Consider the following 18,113-nt stretch of genomic DNA (forward strand, 5'->3'; position numbering starts at 1 on the left):
ACGTTAAAGTATTTATGTAGCTTGTACATATCAATATTTTATTTATTTATTTATATGTACAGTTTACTAGGGTCATAAGGAAATAACTTAAATTGTAAAAACCATTATAAATATGAATTATTTATTAACTGAATATTATTTAAACAAAAAAGACGCGTTTGATTCATGGAAAAAGCGAATTGACAGAAGGTAACCGGTACGGGTAACCGGCAAGACAGTTACTCGTGTTGTTGTTGTTTATGTTTTGGTTAGCGATAACGAAAACATACCTAAAGAAGTAACTTCAAAATGTAAATAACATCGAGCGAGAAGGAATGGCGAAAACACTATAGGTGAGGGCGAGAAAGCGAGTCACACGTATACTATTTTGAGAGAGCGCGTGCGCATAGTGTACAAGTACAAGTGTGTTGACTTCTTTCTGACAGGCACTCGCTTAAGTGAGCATGACGGGAAAACCTAGGTTGCCATTGTTGTTTCGGTTGAAATTTGGGTTCTGGGCAGAGTTAACTATTTTTTAATATTTTTTTAACTCCACGTAGAAAGGGAAAGACGTGTCAAAAATTTATATTTTTAATGTTTAAGAAGTTTTGTTAATTGTTGTTTGATGTAAATTATATGTTATTTTGTGTTCTGTTTGTTTATAGTTCACCCTGAGGACGGTTATCGCATGTAACCGAAATATATTGGTAAAAAATTTAAAACATCTGTGTTTTATTTTCCAAATAATCGGACCTCAACCCGCAAATAAAAACTTATGAAATAGAAAGGTCGCCAAACTAATAGTTTTTTTTTTAAATATAGTTTACACACTTACACCAGTACTGGCTTCCTCGACAAAAAATACAAAAGGAAATACAAGAAAAATACATAGAAAATAAAGTAGTGTCATATAGGAGTTTAATTTGTTTGCACTTACAGCACCATTTTATTTTCAGGAGACTTTAACAGCTATAAAGATTAAGGCGGATTTACACAGGCGCTTTGGTTGTGTTGCATTCATTAATTCATCTGTCGGGCGAAGTATCGAAAAATTTACATAAATGCTTTGGTTGCGTGCCTACGCTTTGACAACGCCAGACGAAAAACAATGAAACGCCGTACGTTGTCTTTGCTTTGAAGCGACCAAAGCGTTTATATAATTTTGCCTTATGCATTTGTGTAAACAGCCTTAGAAATGAAATTGTTTAATGTTACACGTGTGGCGCTTTATATTTTGACTCTAATTTAAATCAATTTTGCTTTCCGTATGTTTCCGCATTGTTGCACGCTACAAATCTAGTATTCTTATTTCCACGGAAATATATGCAACTATTACATCTGTAAATACTACAAAGTTTTATTAAACTATCAAATGCAACTCAGCTTGAAGTACTCTTACGTACCAAAAATGCAACTCTAGACCTGAGATTTGCATCAGGTGAGCGAAGCTGTTTGTAGTTTTGACATTTATCGCTTAGTTGACACACTTGTATAAGTACACTATGCGCATGCGTTGCTTTTTGGCCTACATCAATGTAAAAGTGATTAAGACGATAATTGGTGACAAGTTATCGGTGACGACTAAGTAATCTATTAGGTAACGAGTACCTGTCATGTAGGGTTGTTGTTGCATTTGCATGTTAAATTTCCAACCGTATCTGGATCACGCTTCATTGGAACGCAACAAATGCATGTATGGCAAGATGCACACGAGGCGTAGCTTCATAGACGCGTACAAGATACGACATGTAGCTACAATTTCTCTACGCCTCAAGATCTGCACACGAAGCTACTTTCGAGCGTCGTTACAAAAAGCAAACAATTATTTAAAAAAATAAGAAACTAACACCCCTATTATGAACTCATACGATACACGATAAACGCTTGCAATCTGTTATGCCGTATTATGAAATAAATTCTAGCGTGTGAAACCCGATCGTTAGCGTTTATCGTTTATCGTGGTATTGCCATACGCTAACTATCGCATCAGCTGCTCAATTTTCTACGCTCGCTATCGTTGCTCAATTTTTACACGATAAGTTGCGAGTCATTTCAATAAAATTTTAATAAAAGGAAATACAAAATTAAAAAGAAAAAAAATTAAAAATATGTAAGTATTAAAGTAAGCAACCCGAGTTTTGAAAGGCAGTGTAATCATATTGTGATTTTTCAGGCCGAGAGTTGTAAGCACAAAGCGTCAGCTAGAGCGACTTGTTTCTTTAATGGAGGAAAATACGGACCTCGCAAGAGGTTTATGCCCAAAGAATCTTTGCAAGTCACGTTGGGAGAGAATAGCAGATGAACTTAATTCAATAGGACCACCATTAAGATCTTCTGAATCATGGCAACGGGTAAGAATATTAGAAGTTGTGATCTTTCAACCGAATATAGTATTATGTGTTTAAAATGTAGGTATGGAATGACTTAAAATACAAAACAAAAAAAAAGAGCGCCCATAATCGTGCAGAATGTACTGCCACAGGAGGGGGAACAAACAACACCGCCAGTCTTTCAAATCTGGAGGAAACGGTAAACAGGCTAATGAGCTACCCAATTTATAGCGATCCCCCAGGAGAAGAAATTGGTGCAGATGTCGACGAGAATTATGGCAACGAAAATGAGCAATTTTTCAGCGTGGAGATCCTCGATGATGAGGAGGTGCCTCATAAAAATGAAAAGTTACATGGCGAGGTGCCTCATATAACTCGGAGAGTGAGAAAAGACGAACAGATTGCACTACTGGAACGACAAACAGCTCAGCAAGCTGAGTTCCAAAGGGAGTATTTAAATAATTTTAGGGAAATAGCCGACCGTTTAGCCAATATAGAAAATATCAAAACAAAATGTTACCATATAAAAAAAGAAAAGTTGGCCCTCAAAAAAGAAAAGCTATACTTATATAAGCGGCAACTGAAAAAACTATGTATTTGCGATAAGCACAGAAAGAAACATTAGTAAATATTATGTGATGATTAGGATTAAATTTAATTTGGAATTTATTTTTTTTTACCTAGTATTAAGTTTTTTACATTTCTCGCAATGAATGTGATACTAATTTTGTACCTTATATATTAAAACATATACCTTATAAATGAAAACATGTACCTTTTAAATGAAAATGATTTATTTCTTCAAGCTAAAATAAAAAGATGAATTTTAACGTAAGCACAATACCACACTTCTTCTTATTTGTTCCGCTGCTTGTCGTGAGGTAGTACCATCATTGTTGACACCATCTTCCAGAACTTCCGAATCTTCATTTTGATTTATTTCAGCTTCCACATCATCATAGGGTACATTATAATGGTTGCAGATATTGTGTAAAGCCGCACAAACATTTATAATTAAAGTGGCTTTTGGTGGAGTGTAGTGAAGGGCTCTAGCACTTAGCAAACATCTAAATCTGCTCTTAAAAACCCCAATGGTTCTTTCAATCATGTTTCTAGCCTTTGAATGTCGCTTATTATACATGCTCTCTAGGGTACCTTCGTCGGCATTTCTGTAAGGCGTCAACAAATAAGGAGTCAAGGCGTAACCGGCATCACCTTAATAAAACGTATGGTTAAAGTAACATATTGGACCTATTTTTGAAATATATAAATACCTAACAACCAAGTGTTAGCTTCACCACGATCATACATTGCTTCCAACTGTGGCTTTAGCGCTGACATTTGAAAAACCATGGAGTCATGTGTGGCCCCTGGGTGCTTGGCATTGACATATTTAATATTCATTAAATCATCGCACATCTGAAATGTATGCAAAATTAGTTTTAAAAATTTTTATATACAATTTTTCTTTTTCATACTCACTATCATTGCATTTATACTGAAGTATCCCTTCCGACAGTAATAAAGATGTTGCAAACCTTTCTCCGGTGCCACAATCTTGACGTGTGTACCATCAATGCATCCGATTACGCCTGGAATCCCGCTTGTACTAAAAAAAATTCTTTTAGCTCTCCTTTTTTCTTCCTCTGTATACCTCGATTTGATCCATTTACTGCAGAGTGCTCTTTGTAAGGCATTTAGTGTTTCCGTCAACACTATTGAAACTGTTGGTTGAGCTAATCCAACTAAAGCCTCATTTCCAACACTCTGTTGATATGATCCCTGGGCAAGAAACCTTAATGTGGCACAAACTTTCAAAATATTTGGGATCGATGTCCTATTTTTTCGGGCGCGAAAACTGCCTTCCACTTCTGTTAAGACATACATGAAAGCTTCTTTTGAAAGACGGAAATTACTCTGAAAGCTAGTTTTTTTTATTAAACTTTTTTTTACTTTAAATATGTCAAGTACTTACAGCGTAGAGTTCATTTCAAGAGGATTGGAAGCATCTCTCAATTTTCTTCTTTCTATGGCCTCTATCCGAGTTTCGTCAATTTCTTCATTTATGTAAAAGGCAACAGAGGTTGCAGAAAACATTTTTTATTAAATATTTTAAAAACTTTTGCCAATTTACGTAAAGACAATTCAATTTGGTTATTTTTGTTTTTTTTTTTGCAATCTGTTTCGTATAAATTCACAAAAATTTGTAAGCAAAACTCTGCTGTCATTCACAATAGCACATTTATCGGGCGTGTGGAAATCGCAATATGAAAGCTGATTTTTTACGATACGCTAGCAAGCGTTTATCGTCTATGGTATGAAAATTCATAATAGGGGTGTAAATTTCTTCAGGTATATCCGTCCCCGAAACCAAAGGAAAATGGGTATTAAAAGTTTTTTGCATCCCCGTGCCTTTGCAAATTATGAAAGACAACTTCACACCATCGCGGACTAGAGAAAAAAGTAATTTCTAGTTTCCAACACTTTTTAGACTTTTAATCACTTCAACAATGTCTAACTAAGCTTTTATGGTGTTGAATACCCTTCTTCGCTTTGGCAATATATGTGGGAATGCAACTCTGACCTAAGCGACCCTGATAAAAAGCGACTCTGAGACTCAACGAAAACTTGACCTACGCTTAATAACTAACGGACGAATGGACGATCAAAAAATAGAGAAAGGACAGTTCTGAAAAAACACTTGAGACTAGTGATGGACGATATGGCTATTTTGAGCTATCAGTGAAAATAGATATGGCTATTTTTGAATCACGGCTATTTTTTATAGCTATAGCGATCGCTTTGTTTTAACAAGCGATTCTATACAGAAGATATGATGGTCGATACAGCGATTTTGAGCTATCAGTGAATATAGATATGGCTATTTTTTACAGCTATGGCGATCGCTTTCATTTATCTTTGATAAGCGAATCTGCAATTATTTGTATACTTGATTATAAAAGTTGAATGTTTAAGTTTGTTTACCGGATTAGATTGAATGTTATACATTAATTTAATTTAGTATACAGAATATATGAACCAAAATTGGAATAAAAAGACGAAAATATGTACCTTTTATAGTAAACTGATGAAATGTGATAATCTAATATGTTTAGTCTCGTATTATACTCAATGAGATGAAACTAGCTGGAATAGATGTCTATGCATCTTTGTTTTATAAATTTTGTTAATTGAAAATGCTTTGATTTTTAAATGTAAGATGAATCAACCCGAAATAAATCTGTATATGTAACACCATAAAAACATGATTTATTTACTATATTATACTACACCGATGTATTCAGAAATACTCCGTATGAATTTATTCTGAAAGTTGTATTTGGCTGCATAATATTTGTATAGTAAAGTGAAACAATTTTTAATGAAAAATACAGAGGAAAAATATAGAAAATTCTTCAAACTATTATAAAAATATTCTTTAGCAGAAAATTAGCCACCCACTTCAGTGCCCTAGAAATTAGCCGGAGAATTCAACCATATACAAACCATAACAAAGCTTGAATTGCATTCTCCCAAAAAACTTAAATTTTGAGTTAATCTGTTTACAATAAGACGAGTGATATATGTATCTATAATTCTTTTATTTTTACATCAAAAACACAAATTTTATAAAACTATTAACGGCTACAGCCTAGAAGTATTAACCTATGAATAACACAAGCATTAGTTTCATGTCCGAATCAGTTTGAGCAAGCGTAAGATATGCTATTGTTTCTTTGTTTAGGCCAACGTCCCATCTTATTTCTATACCCTCCTGTGTTTGCGATTCTTTTAAATGTTTATCGTACTCTGTTTCTAGGCGCACAAGTGAACCAAAAACTATCTCATATTGATAACTATCTTCATAACGCAATAGCACTTGTGATGGTTCAGTGTCTATACCTGGCTTCTCTAAATCCTGAAATGTTGCATCGATATTTTCCTTCCATAATTCCTCTAATTTGTTTATTTGTGCTGATATTTGTCGTGCACGCCACTGCTCTTGCTCGGTAGGCACCTTAACCAACCATGGCAAAAACGAACGATCAGTTAAAAGTGGCTTCCATTGTTCTTGATCCCAATACATTACGTACGCAACACGAGTAAAATTTTAGTACTGTTTCTCGAAGTGGACCTTCAGAATGTAGGGTGACTTCCCTATGTTTAGCCCTCACCGAAAGTTTAACAATTTGGGATCCAGATGTGCTTCCACGCCCATTGCAAAACCTTTTTTGCAATTATTGCACATCACTTCGTCGTCGAAATTGTTGTTGCACAAGTTTGCTTTGTTCCGTTCGCCGTTTCCACAATTTCTCTGCACAAAAAACATACTTTTTTCGCCCTTATTTACCACTATCTGTTGACGAGAAATTTTTTCGCTGTGCAGTTCTTAAGATAGCTATCCCCATTTTTCGATAATAGGTGGCAAACTTTTGTAAACGTATATTTTTTCCAATTTTCGAGAAAATTATTTCTTTTTGTCGCCAATAAACTTTTTTACTCAGTCGGAAAGCAGAGCACACAGATGAGTAGTGATGAACGATATTTCACTATCGATGATTGCATCCCCGCTATCAATATTAGTATTAGAATTTCATGCTGAAGGAAAATCGCCAATCGCTATAATCGCTATTGGCGATAATCTGCCAGAGGTGATTGCCATTCAAAAGAATCGAATGAAGGAAAATCGCCAATCACTGATATTTTTGGACTGCAATAGCTATAGCTATTAGCGATTTGACAATAGCGGCGATGCAATCACCAATAGCGAAATATCGTTCCATCACTACTTGAGACGAACGGACGAGATTTTATGCGCGCAGCATAAAGTATCAAACTTAATGATTTAAATATTCAAAACTCAAAGCTAATGCCATAAACTTTTGTTAGTCATAAGCAAGAATACTATTACTTAATAAACTTTATTAAAATCGAAAAGTGTTTTGAACTACAAATTGGGGGCTCAGTCGAAATAAGACGCTCCGCTAGTGCAATGTGTTGCAAACCATAAAGCAAAAGTAGCTGAAATAAACTTTAAAGGAAAAATTGAGTCCGTGCAAGAAATTTAGTCAACGGGATTCGCCTTTATGCGAAGAAAGAATTTAAATAGCAAAAGCCGAATAATCTAAGTGCCTTAGAACGCAATAGCAGAGAAGCCAGCAGAGCATATGCATTGGAGGAATAACAGAAGACGTACAGAGAAGAAGCCATCATCCATCCAACATTCAACGAGATAATGCTATCAAAGGAGTAGAGCGGAGGAAAAAGTTGCAGCTAAGTGTTCACTTGTGGTCATAGTATTCTTAGAAGCTAAATGTATAAACAAAACTAAAGATAAAATTATCACTTAAAAATGTTGAGTTTTTCTGTTAAATTGTAAAAGTTGAAAGTTAATTAAAGCTTTAAGTTGTAAGTAGCGGGTACTCATGTTAAAGTTGAGAAGTCAATAGATGAAGTTGAAAAGCGAGTATGTTAAGTTGAAATTTAACGAGAAACATAAGTGTACCAATCTGAGTAGCGAGAAAAGTTGTTAATTTGAAAAGACATTCTGATGTAAAGTAGCTAGTAAACTCGAACGTGCTGATACAAACCAGCGAAAATATATGTACGTTTGCTAATGAAAAATGAAAGGAAAAACTAATAAGTTATGTAGTTATGTAATCTGTTAATGAAAATAAGCAGAAAATAAATAAAAAGCGCAGATAGAAAAGAAATAAGAATTAATGAAATAAGAAACGGTTGAACGACAAAGCCGAATAAAGTTCGGTTGAAGAAATCAAAACTACAAAAGCTTTAGAATTTGAAAGGAATAAAAAATTTGTTAATTTTTTTTCAACAATTCGAACGAGTTAAGAGCGAGTACGAATAATAAAAACTAAATTATCTTTAAAATTCAATTGGGTTGACATATGTATTTAATTACCCTAAAAATTTAAAGTTTAAATTTAGTAGTTTAGTTTGATAAAATTACAAAAGCTAATACAAATTTAAGTATCTTAATCCTTGTTCGTTTTCATTCGTACTAATCATTTGCGCAACTAACACTATGGACGTAGCGACAATTACAGCATTAACGGTGGACGGACTGAAAAAGAAGTTGACAGAGCTAGGTTTGAGTACAGCAGGACGAAAGGTTAACCTACAAACAAGGTTGCCCCAGCATTATGGTTTATATAACGATGATGGGGCATCCGATTCAGATCATAACGTGTCCCTATACGGGGATGCCTCCGGTGTTCCCCAACAACCAGCGACTGTTCAGCCGTCACATTTTAGCTTGCGCGATATAGCGGACTCGATGGGCCATTTTACGGGAGTAGGGTACCTAAGTATAGGCCAGTGGGTTAGGGATTTCGAGGACAACGCGTTCACTCTCGGGTGGAACGAATTGCAAAAATTCGTTTATGCAAGACAGCTTTTAAAGGGTGATGCCAGAGCATTTGTTAGAAGCCAATCTAACATTTTTGACTGGAAATCTTTGAGAGAAACGCTTAACAAAGAGTTCGGTAAAAAGTTGTCAGCTGTCGAGGTTCACAAAATGTTAGAGAATCGGCGTAAAAAACCGTCGGAGACCCTGCGAGAATACTTGTACTGCTTGATGGAGATAGGGAGTGCTAACAACCTTGACGAGGAGATATTAATTGAGTATTTTGCGAAAGGCATTCCGGATTCCTGGTAGAATAAGTCAATCTTGTTTCAGGCGCAAACAGTTGTGGAACTTAAGATTAATTTAAAAGTATATGAGAAAATGAAAAGTTCTAAAGCACAAACTTATTCAAAGACAAGCCAACAAGCCCCTGTAGCGGGGTGTAGAGCACAAGAAGCCAAGCAAACAACCGATCCTGCATGTTTTAAGTGCGGTGTAAAAGGGCATTTAGCCAAAAATTGCGATTTGAAGGGTTTCAAGTGCTTCAAGTGTAATCAGGTCGGTCATCGCGCGGTCGAAAGTAAAAATAAAAAAAGGATAATAAGAAGGAAGTATCAAAGAAAGAGAAAGATAGTCTGCATATGACATCGGATTTTGAAATATTGACTTTGACTCCATCAGGTAATCGGGTTTTTAAGGAATTAAGCACCAATAATGTTACAATATCCGCTTTTATCGATACGGGTAGTGACATCAGTGCCATACGTTATGATACGCTCTTAATGATAGATGGTATTGAATTAACCAACGAAGCAAGAAAGTTAACAGGTATCGGTGGTGCGACGATAACCACCATAGGTAGTTTTGAACATGAAGTCAAAATAGGCGGAATTAATCTAAAATTAAATTTCATGTGACCACAGAGAAGGATATTTTATACAGCGTGGTCCTTGGGAATGGCATTTTGAACCTAGTTAATGTGTTCATAGGGAATGAAGGAGCAAAGTTTCAGCCGAAATATAAGGAAAAACCACTCGAGTCTTGGGAACATAAGATAGTGTGATAGTGTCAAAGATAAAAAGGGCGTGAAAGGTGGAGATCCCGCGAATGGAAAAGATGGTGAGGGTATCAGGGAATTAGTAGTTGAGTTTGGTCAAATCTATCCAACATTGCCGAGGAGAGTAAGAAAAACAACCACGATTTGGAGCATTTGAGTAGTGAGTGTAAGTCAGAATTGACCAATCTCATCGAAGCTTATAGGCCGAAGAAAACTAGAGTTTCCCCTGTAGTAATGAAAATCATATTAAAAGACGACATTCCTGTCTATATTCGCCCTAGAAGACTACCCATTTCCGATCAGGCAATAGTCGACAAACAGGTAAAAGACTGGCTGGATGAAGGAATTATCTGCCCAAGCACTTTGGAATACGCGTCACCCATAGTATTGGCAGTGAAAAAAGATGGTTCCAAAAGACTTTGCTGAGACTATAGGAGACTAAATGAGAAAGTAGTAAGGGACAACTTCCCTATGCTTTTGATTGATGATGTCCTTCAGCGGTTGGAAAAGGCAAAGCTTTTCACAGCTTTAGACTTAAAAGACGGGTTTTTCCACGTGCCGTTGGACTCGGGGTCAAAGAAATTCACGGAATTTGTCGCACACAACGGCCAATTTGAGTTTAGTTTCGTGCCGTTCGGTATATCGAACTCACCCGCAGTTTTCTGTAGATTTATCTCTTCAATTTTTAATGAGTTGGTGCAAGAGGGTACTGTAGTTATCTATATGGATGACCTCATAGTCCTATCCAAAGACGAACGTGAAGGAATCGAAAAGTTGAAAAAGGTTCTGGCAGTAGCGGAATCACACGGCCTTAGGATAAAGTGGAAAAAATGCCAATTTCTGAAAAAGGCAGTGAATTTTCTCGGTTATATCATTAAAGATTCAACCATAAAAGTTTCAAATGGGAAGACGAGAGCAGTGAGAGATTTTCCGGTACCGAAAGACAAGAAGTCACTCCAGCGTTATCTGGGGCTCACATCTTACTTTCGTCGTTTCATCCCTAAGTACGCAACAATTGCGAGGCCATTATCATTGCTGAAGAAAAACGTTAAATTTATAATGGGAAATGAGCAAGTAGGTGCAGTACAACAGCTGAAAATGCCTTGACGAGTGCACCCGTACTCAAAATATATGATCCCGCAGCGTTAACTGAGGTTCATACGGACGCCAGTAAGTACGGTTATGGAGCATTTTTTTACAGAAATACAGTGATGACGGACAACTACATCCTGTCCAGTACATGAGTAGGAAAACGACACCAGCAGAACAAAAGTACCATTCATACGAACTAGAGGTGCTCGCCATCATCCAAGCCTTAAAAAGTGGCGAGTTTATATTTTGGGAACCAAATTCAAAATAGTGACAGACTGCAACGCTTTTGCAATGACGATGCGAAAAGATGATGTTCCTTTAAGGGTGTCTAGGTGGGTATATACAGGAATTTGATTATACCATAGAGCACCGTTCAGGGCCTAAGATGAAGCAAGTTGACGCGTTAAGTCGAGTAATTTGCTTAACATTTGGAGATACTTTACGGCATCGTATCAAGGAAGCACAGTTGAAAGATGAGTGGACTCGTGCTGTCAGAATTGCCCTGGGGAATAACAGTTATGAAGATTATTACTTAAAATACGACCTATTTTATAAAGATTCATCTAAAGAGCTACTTGTAGTACCAGCGATGATGGAACACGAAATAATAAAAATCGCGCACCAGCAAGGCCACTTCGGCGCAAACAAGATGCAAGATCTGGTAGAAAAAAATGTCTATATTCCGAACTTAGGTGCAAAGGTAAAAGCTGTAGTAAAAGCGTGTGTTGAGTGTATCATCATAGACGCAAAGGCAGGTAAGAAAGAGGGGCTTCTTAGCACTATAGATAAGGCGGACAGACCCCTCAAGACCCTCGACATAGATCACGTAGGACCCATGGAGCAAACAGAGAAACGCTATAATCACATTCTTGTTATTGTAGATGCTTTCTCAAAATTCGTTTGGCTTTATCCAACGAAGAGTACAGGTGCTGCAGAAGTAGAGGACAAGTGCCAAAAGTTAGCGTTTACTTTCGGGAACCCAGAGCGGATCATTACAGACAGAGGAACAGCCTTTACGGCAAAGGTATTTGAAGAATATTGTAAAAATGTGATGATTCAGCATCTCCTTATTGCTACAGGTGTACCGCGCGGTAACGGGTAGGTCGAACGCATTCATAAAATCGTCGTTCCAATATTAGCCAAGTTATGTGCGGGAGACCCAAAGGTGTGGTATAAACATGTCGAACGGGTGCAACAAACAATCAATAACACACCCCCACGTAGCACGAAACATACTCCGTTTAGGGTATTGACAGGCGTAGAAATGCGCACAAGCGACATCGCAGATATTCGAGCATTTATCGAGGAAGAAAATTTTCAGGCTTTAGATGAGGAACGGGACGAGATTCGAGAGGAGGCAAGGGAAAATATAAAAAAAATTCAGGAAGAGAATAGAAAATATTTTAACAAAAAGAGAGTACTTGAATCAACATACTCACCAGGGGAGCTAGTAGCCATTAAAAGAACCCAGTTAGGTTCGGGATTGAAACTCAAAGCTAAGTTTTTGGGCCGTATAAGGTCATCGAGAAACTCAATCGCGGACGGTATTCAGTCGAGAAAGTGGGGAACTCGGAGGGGCCAGCCAAAAGCTATTCTGTGGTGGAGAATATGAAGAAATGGCGCCCAGCATTCGAGTCGAATGCCCTGTCAGGATAGTCGAATGTGGGAATGCAACTCTGACCTAAGCGACCCTGATAAAAAGCGACTCTGAGACTCAACGAAAACTTGACCAACGCTTAATAACTAACGGACGAATAGACGATCAAAAAATACAGAAAGGACAGTTCTGAAAAAACACTTGAGACGAACGGACGTGATTTTATACGCGCAGCATAAAGTATCAAACTTAATAATTTAAATATTCAAAACTCAAAGCTAATGCCATAAACTTTTGTAAAATTAGTCATAAGCAAGAATGCTATTACTTAATAAACTTTATTAAAATCGAAAAGTGTTTTGAACTACATATACCTTTCACGCACTATTATTAAATAACTAATAACACAAATTTGCATACAGAAAAACGTAAACAAACATCTTGTTCTTTCTGTTTTTCAAGCGTACGTACGCTCAGCGACCAACATTACTGTACGCTTAGCTACATGAAGCTTTCGTGGTTTGTCGCTTTCATGCAGCTTACGCCTCGTGTGCAACTCTCCATTCAAGTACATGTGTTCGGCATCAAAGCGTACAGATTTCGCATGCAGCGTCTAATACGCGTCTATGACGCGTAGTCTCGTGTACACCTTGCCTAAAGGTAGGCGCGGCTGCGGCGCATCATAGTACGATACATTTTGGTAATTCACATTAAGCGGCGGTCGAGCGACACATTGCGGCAAAAATTTGTATTTATTTTTGTTTGCAAAATAGACGAAATAGTTTTTGAAGCTAATAATAATTTCGTTTTTGGGCGAAGAAGAGGAAAGGAGAAGAACGGTCACGGCTATGGCGCGATATAATGGCAGTAGATGATGATTTTCCGCTCGCTTCCCAAGGCAGTCGGTTCTATGTGCCGGAACGACTCGGGATTTTTCCCGACCAAGGACTATCATTTCAGGGTAACCCCATTTAATTTGTTGCGTCCCTCCCACAAATTGACATCCTCCCAGCAGCTCCTTGCAGCGGGACTGCTCCATATTCTCTTACTCCGGGCAGGTATCGAATCCAATCCGGGTCCGTCTCCTGACCTCGGTCCTGAGAAATGGTTTTGCTGCGTCTGCCCGAAAAGAATCTTTTTAGGACGGTCATACTCTTGTTAGTGTGTCTCGTGCAAGGGATGGTTGCATCCCTGGTTTGCGCCTAGCTCCCCCCGCTACCTTCCAGCAGCTCCGCTGCTCAACAAGCCACAACAAGTACCCGCAGCTGCTCGTGCCCCACGGCGCCACCAACTCACACGGCTGCTCCCACTCATACCTACAATCTCCGTAGTAGAGTCGGGAGCAATGCCGAGCATCAGCCCTTGCCCCGTCTTCTCCCCCCCCCCCCCCCTCTTTTCCGACAGCAATTGTGTAGGTCAGGGAAACATACTCTTAGTCCCTACCTCCCTTTGCACCGTTTGCCAGCACAGAATATATATGTTTGCGACATCCGCCCAATGCAGCTCCTGCCATGGACGGCGCCACTTTCCTAGATGTTCTGGTCTCCTCGACGGCAACCCCCCGACGGGTTTCATTGCGCCATGTTGTCAGGCCGCATACCCGAATACAGCGTGTACCCCAATGCTTACCCAAGGACGTCCAGTCCCAGGATCACAACAGCAGTTGCGTCCTAGCCTTCCAAAACCCCGGCGTAGTCACCCGTCAATTACTCCCAGAGTGGCGACGTCTCCCCCTATGCACTTCAGACTTCTTCAGTTAAACTGTAATGGATTCACTGGGAAGTTCACGGAGATAGTCAATTTCATGAAGCGGCACAACATCCACATTGCTGCGATTCAAGAGACTAAACCCACAGCAAGATCTGCACTGCAGACCTGTTCTGGGTATAATGTCCACAGAAAATATCACAAGAGCGGAAATGGAGGCGGCCTCGCGTTTATCATACACCACTCTGTGCAATATCATATATTTTATCCCGGCATCGACCACAGGGACAGTGTCTTAGAGCGTCAAGGCTTATCTGTCCGGTCAGGCGATGGAAACCTAGAAATCATCAACATCTACATCCCTCCTACCAGCTGTTGCTCCAGTGGATACCGCCCTAGTATCAGCGCCTTACTCACTGGCAACAATCGCATTATCTTAGACGATTTCAATGCCCATCACGACCTATGGCATTCAAATTTGCGGGCGGACAGTAGGGGTGAGATGTTGGCGGATCAAATAGAAGAAACGACGTTCTGCACAATAAACGGAGACGCCAGATATTTCAATCGTGAGCACAGAACTCGTAAACTGCGTCAACTGGCAGTCGATGGTAACATTGGCACCCGACCACCTGCCTATACTTATTTCGCTCGAGCGTACCGCCGACTTCACCATCATAGAAAAACGCACTTTCATTAACTTTAAAAAAGGAAATTGGGACGAATACAAATCCTTTACAGACAACCGCTTTGCTGCCCTCCCTATCCCTATCCCTCGGCTCGTTTCATTCTCGACGGTAGAATTCCCGAAATTCGGCCCCACTTCCCGACGGAGGCCGCAAGTTTAGCGAGAGGACGTGACTTTGTAAGACAACTCGATCTCGGCGACCCCAAATAAGGGATATAAACCAACGCATCAGATTGCTTGTGGATGAACACAAGCGGGCGAAATGGGAGGAGCACCTAAGCGGTTGTAACCTCTCTGCCGGTGTAGGTAAACTTTGGTCCACCGTAAAGTCCCCATCGAATCCGTCTAGGCATAATGACAAATGTTCCATCGCCTTTGGCGATAAAGAGCTGTAGAATGCGAAAAATCCGCGAGCGCTTTCTGCCGACAATATATAAAGCATTCTACGGTCGACAAAGATAGACGGAGGGCCAACAGACACGCACATAAACATAAATTCAGCGCGACACCAATTATCATCACCGCCAAAGAGGTTGAGGATGCCATCGGTCATGCTAAACCATTTAAGGCAGTGGGCCCAGACGGCATAGCCATGCCGATGCTAAAAAGCCTAGGGAAAGAGGGTTTCAAATATTTAGCACATGTCTTCAACCTGTGTCTTTCCACCTTTGTTATACCCGAAAAATGGAAAATGGCCAAGATGGTCTCGCTACTAAAGCCTAAGAAACCAGCTAACATAGGAGCGTCATATCGCCCAGTAGCCAAGACGCTTGAACCCACTTTGCTCCCCTACTTCAAAGCAAAATTGCAGCTAGGCTATCATCAGCATGACTTCAGAAAATTCCAAAGCACCACCGCGCTAAATGCCGTCAGCACCCAGATAAATTGCGGTTTAAATCAAAACCCCAACCAAAGAACAGTACTCGTTGCGTTAGATCTATCAAAAGCTTTTGACACCGTCAACCAAGGCACGTTACTGCAAGACCTGGAAGGGTCTACCCTTCCCCCTTGTCTTAAAAGGTGGACTGCAAATTATCTGGGTGGTCGGCAGGCATCGGTGCAATTTAGAAATGAAACATCAAAACCAAGAAGAATTAAACAAGGGGTGCCACAGGGTGGTGTGCTATCCCCACTTTTTTCAATTTCTACATATCTAAGCTACCTTCGCCACCAGAAGTAGTTACTATCGTTTCCTACGCCGATGACTGCACAATAATGGTCACAGACCCAGGCCCACTTATCGATGAGCTTTGCAACAGAATAACAGAATAAACGGCTACCTCTCTGATCTCTCCAGTTTTTTCGCCTCGCGAAACCTGGTATTATCACCGATTAAATCCTCCGCAACCTTATTTGCAACAGGGACGTCCCAAATGTTGACCACTTTGAACATCCACGTCGATGTCACTACGCTACCGACTGTCCTACACCCCAAAATCTTGGGTGTGGCGTTTGAGGAGGATCTACATTTTGGTGAGCAAGCAGCCGCAATTTTACCGAAAATCCAGAGCCGTAATAAAATCCTCAAATCCCTTGCTGGCTGGTACTTGGGGTAAAGACAAAGAAACGCTCATTACCACATACAAAGCAATTGGCCAGCCGATTGCAAGCTACGCGTCCCCTATATGGTGGCCAAGCCTAAAAACTACCCACTGGAAGAAGCTACAGGCCAGCAAAAGCACTGCTCTCAGAAACGCCATGGGCTGTCTTCTTATGTCCCCAGAAAACCATCTACATAATGAGGCGAGAATACTTCTGGTTGATGAGTCAACACCGCCTAGGGACTTAAGGAGTAATCTCCGTAAGCATTTTGAGGATATACGGCACCTGAGAACTCAGCCGTATGAAGCAAAAAAAAAAACAAGCAGGTTCTTGGTGAACTCCACAAACAGGCGTCGGACCTTTATGCCAGGAATTGCCCGGTGAATCCAGTACTCAAAGAACAGTACCAAAAACTTGCGGAAGAGGAACACATACTCCGCAGGGAAACGCTAGTCACTCTAGCTCAACTTCGTTGGATACTGTAACAGGTTAAACTCTTACCTATCCAGAATCAACCCCGACATACAAAATGTATGCCCCGCTTGCAATGTGTCCCCACATGACATCAACTATCTCTTTAATTGTAATGTGGAACCAAGGCCTCTAAAACCCCTTTCATTATGGTCCACCCCTGTTGAAACAGCAAGTTTCCTTGAACTCCCGTTAAAGGATCTTGATGACAATTTGTGATCGGTCGCAACTATTAGGTGGGGCGAGCATTGCTACAACAACAACATGGCTTTCCGCCCCGTAATTATTCCTATCGAAACTCACATTTAGCAGCAGGGAGGTAAACAACCCCCACTTAACTGGAAGAAACCTGTGAGGAAAGATTGATGTCCCTTGGGAAAGGCTTAAGCTGAATTTTAGATTAAATAAAATACAACGCACTTAGCCACCTTATATATAATATTATATTATAATATTAGGAAAATTTATAGAAATGCATATTCATTTGAACGCGCGCTCGCACGGTCGTGTCTTCGCTTCTACTCAACTACTACTGACTGACATGTATGTATAGAGTTGCCACCCTTACAGCTCGGCCTCTCCTGATACTGCGGATCTGCCATGTTCCGCTGATGATTCTTCATTGCTGTTATCAAAATAGTTGGTTTCTTCATTGTCGCAAAGTTGTGGTAAAGTACACCACGGTTTAATTTGGTCGCTGGCATACAGGGACGAATATTGCCGTTTAGTTCGACTTGATCCAGGTATATCCTGAACCACTTAGCGATCATTGTTAAGTACACGAATAATTTGAAAAGGCCCCCTGTACCGTGGCTCTAGCTTGCGTGACGTTCCGGTACTTGGCAGTTCGTATTCAACAACAACCAAATCGTTGATGTTATATTTGGTTGGAGTTGAATGCTTCCTGTCGAATCGTTGTTTACTTTTGAGTCACTCTCTTAATTCGTGCTGCTGCTGCTGTGCGTAATTCGTTTAAGTTGACGTTTGTTGTATCGTGGTGTTGCAATGCCAGTACAACCTTATTTTGTAGAATATCTCTTGGTTAATACCCAAGAAGTAACTCTTGAGGCGTTCGTGATGTTATTTTGTTTTTCATACTGTTTATCACCCCTTGTATGTTTCGAATCGACTCATTCACAGTTGGGAAGAACATGGACAAAATGGTTCTGTTACAACGTTCTACCATTTATTTCGTTCTTGGCGTTCTAACTGCGTCAGAAATATGTTTGATGTCGTTATCCATGCAAAATCGCTCGAATTCCTTAGAAGTGTATGCCGTACCG

At 39.6% G+C, this 18,113-nt stretch overlaps 1 protein-coding gene and 1 long non-coding RNA gene across 2 annotated transcripts; one reads left to right on the plus strand and one right to left on the minus strand.

Annotated features, from left to right (window-relative positions):
- Positions 1 to 1,959: 1,959 nt before the first annotated feature.
- LOC137242383 (uncharacterized) lies at positions 1,960 to 3,150 on the plus strand. Its single transcript, XR_010950213.1, has 3 exons — positions 1,960 to 2,089; positions 2,153 to 2,330; positions 2,392 to 3,150. It is a non-coding gene; the product is annotated as an uncharacterized lncRNA (long non-coding RNA).
- On the minus strand, positions 2,963 to 4,477 carry LOC137242382 (putative nuclease HARBI1). Its single transcript, XM_067769689.1, has 4 exons — positions 4,285 to 4,477; positions 3,792 to 4,233; positions 3,584 to 3,728; positions 2,963 to 3,524 (listed from the first exon to the last, which is right to left on the minus strand). Exons 1-4 carry the CDS (start codon positions 4,404 to 4,406, stop codon positions 3,136 to 3,138), a joined length of 1,098 nt encoding a protein of 365 aa, XP_067625790.1. The 5' UTR covers positions 4,407 to 4,477; the 3' UTR covers positions 2,963 to 3,135.
- Between the last annotated feature and the right edge of the window lie 13,636 nt (positions 4,478 to 18,113).

This window comes from Eurosta solidaginis, chromosome 2 (genome assembly GCF_040869045.1).
Source record: "Eurosta solidaginis isolate ZX-2024a chromosome 2, ASM4086904v1, whole genome shotgun sequence".
NCBI lineage: Eukaryota > Metazoa > Arthropoda > Insecta > Diptera > Tephritidae > Eurosta > Eurosta solidaginis.

Bases quoted from the DNA above. Each gene is read 5' to 3' on its own strand.
- LOC137242382 (XM_067769689.1), bottom strand. From the start codon at position 4,406: ATGTTTTCTGCAACCTCTGTTGCCTTTTACATAAATGAAGAAATTGAC. The intron at 4,234-4,284 runs GTAAGTACTTGA...AAAAAAAACTAG, and splicing joins CTTGAAATGAACTCTACGCT to CTTTCAGAGTAATTTCCGTC. The intron at 3,729-3,791 runs GTGAGTATGAAA...CATACATTTCAG, and splicing joins TCAGTATAAATGCAATGATA to ATGTGCGATGATTTAATGAA.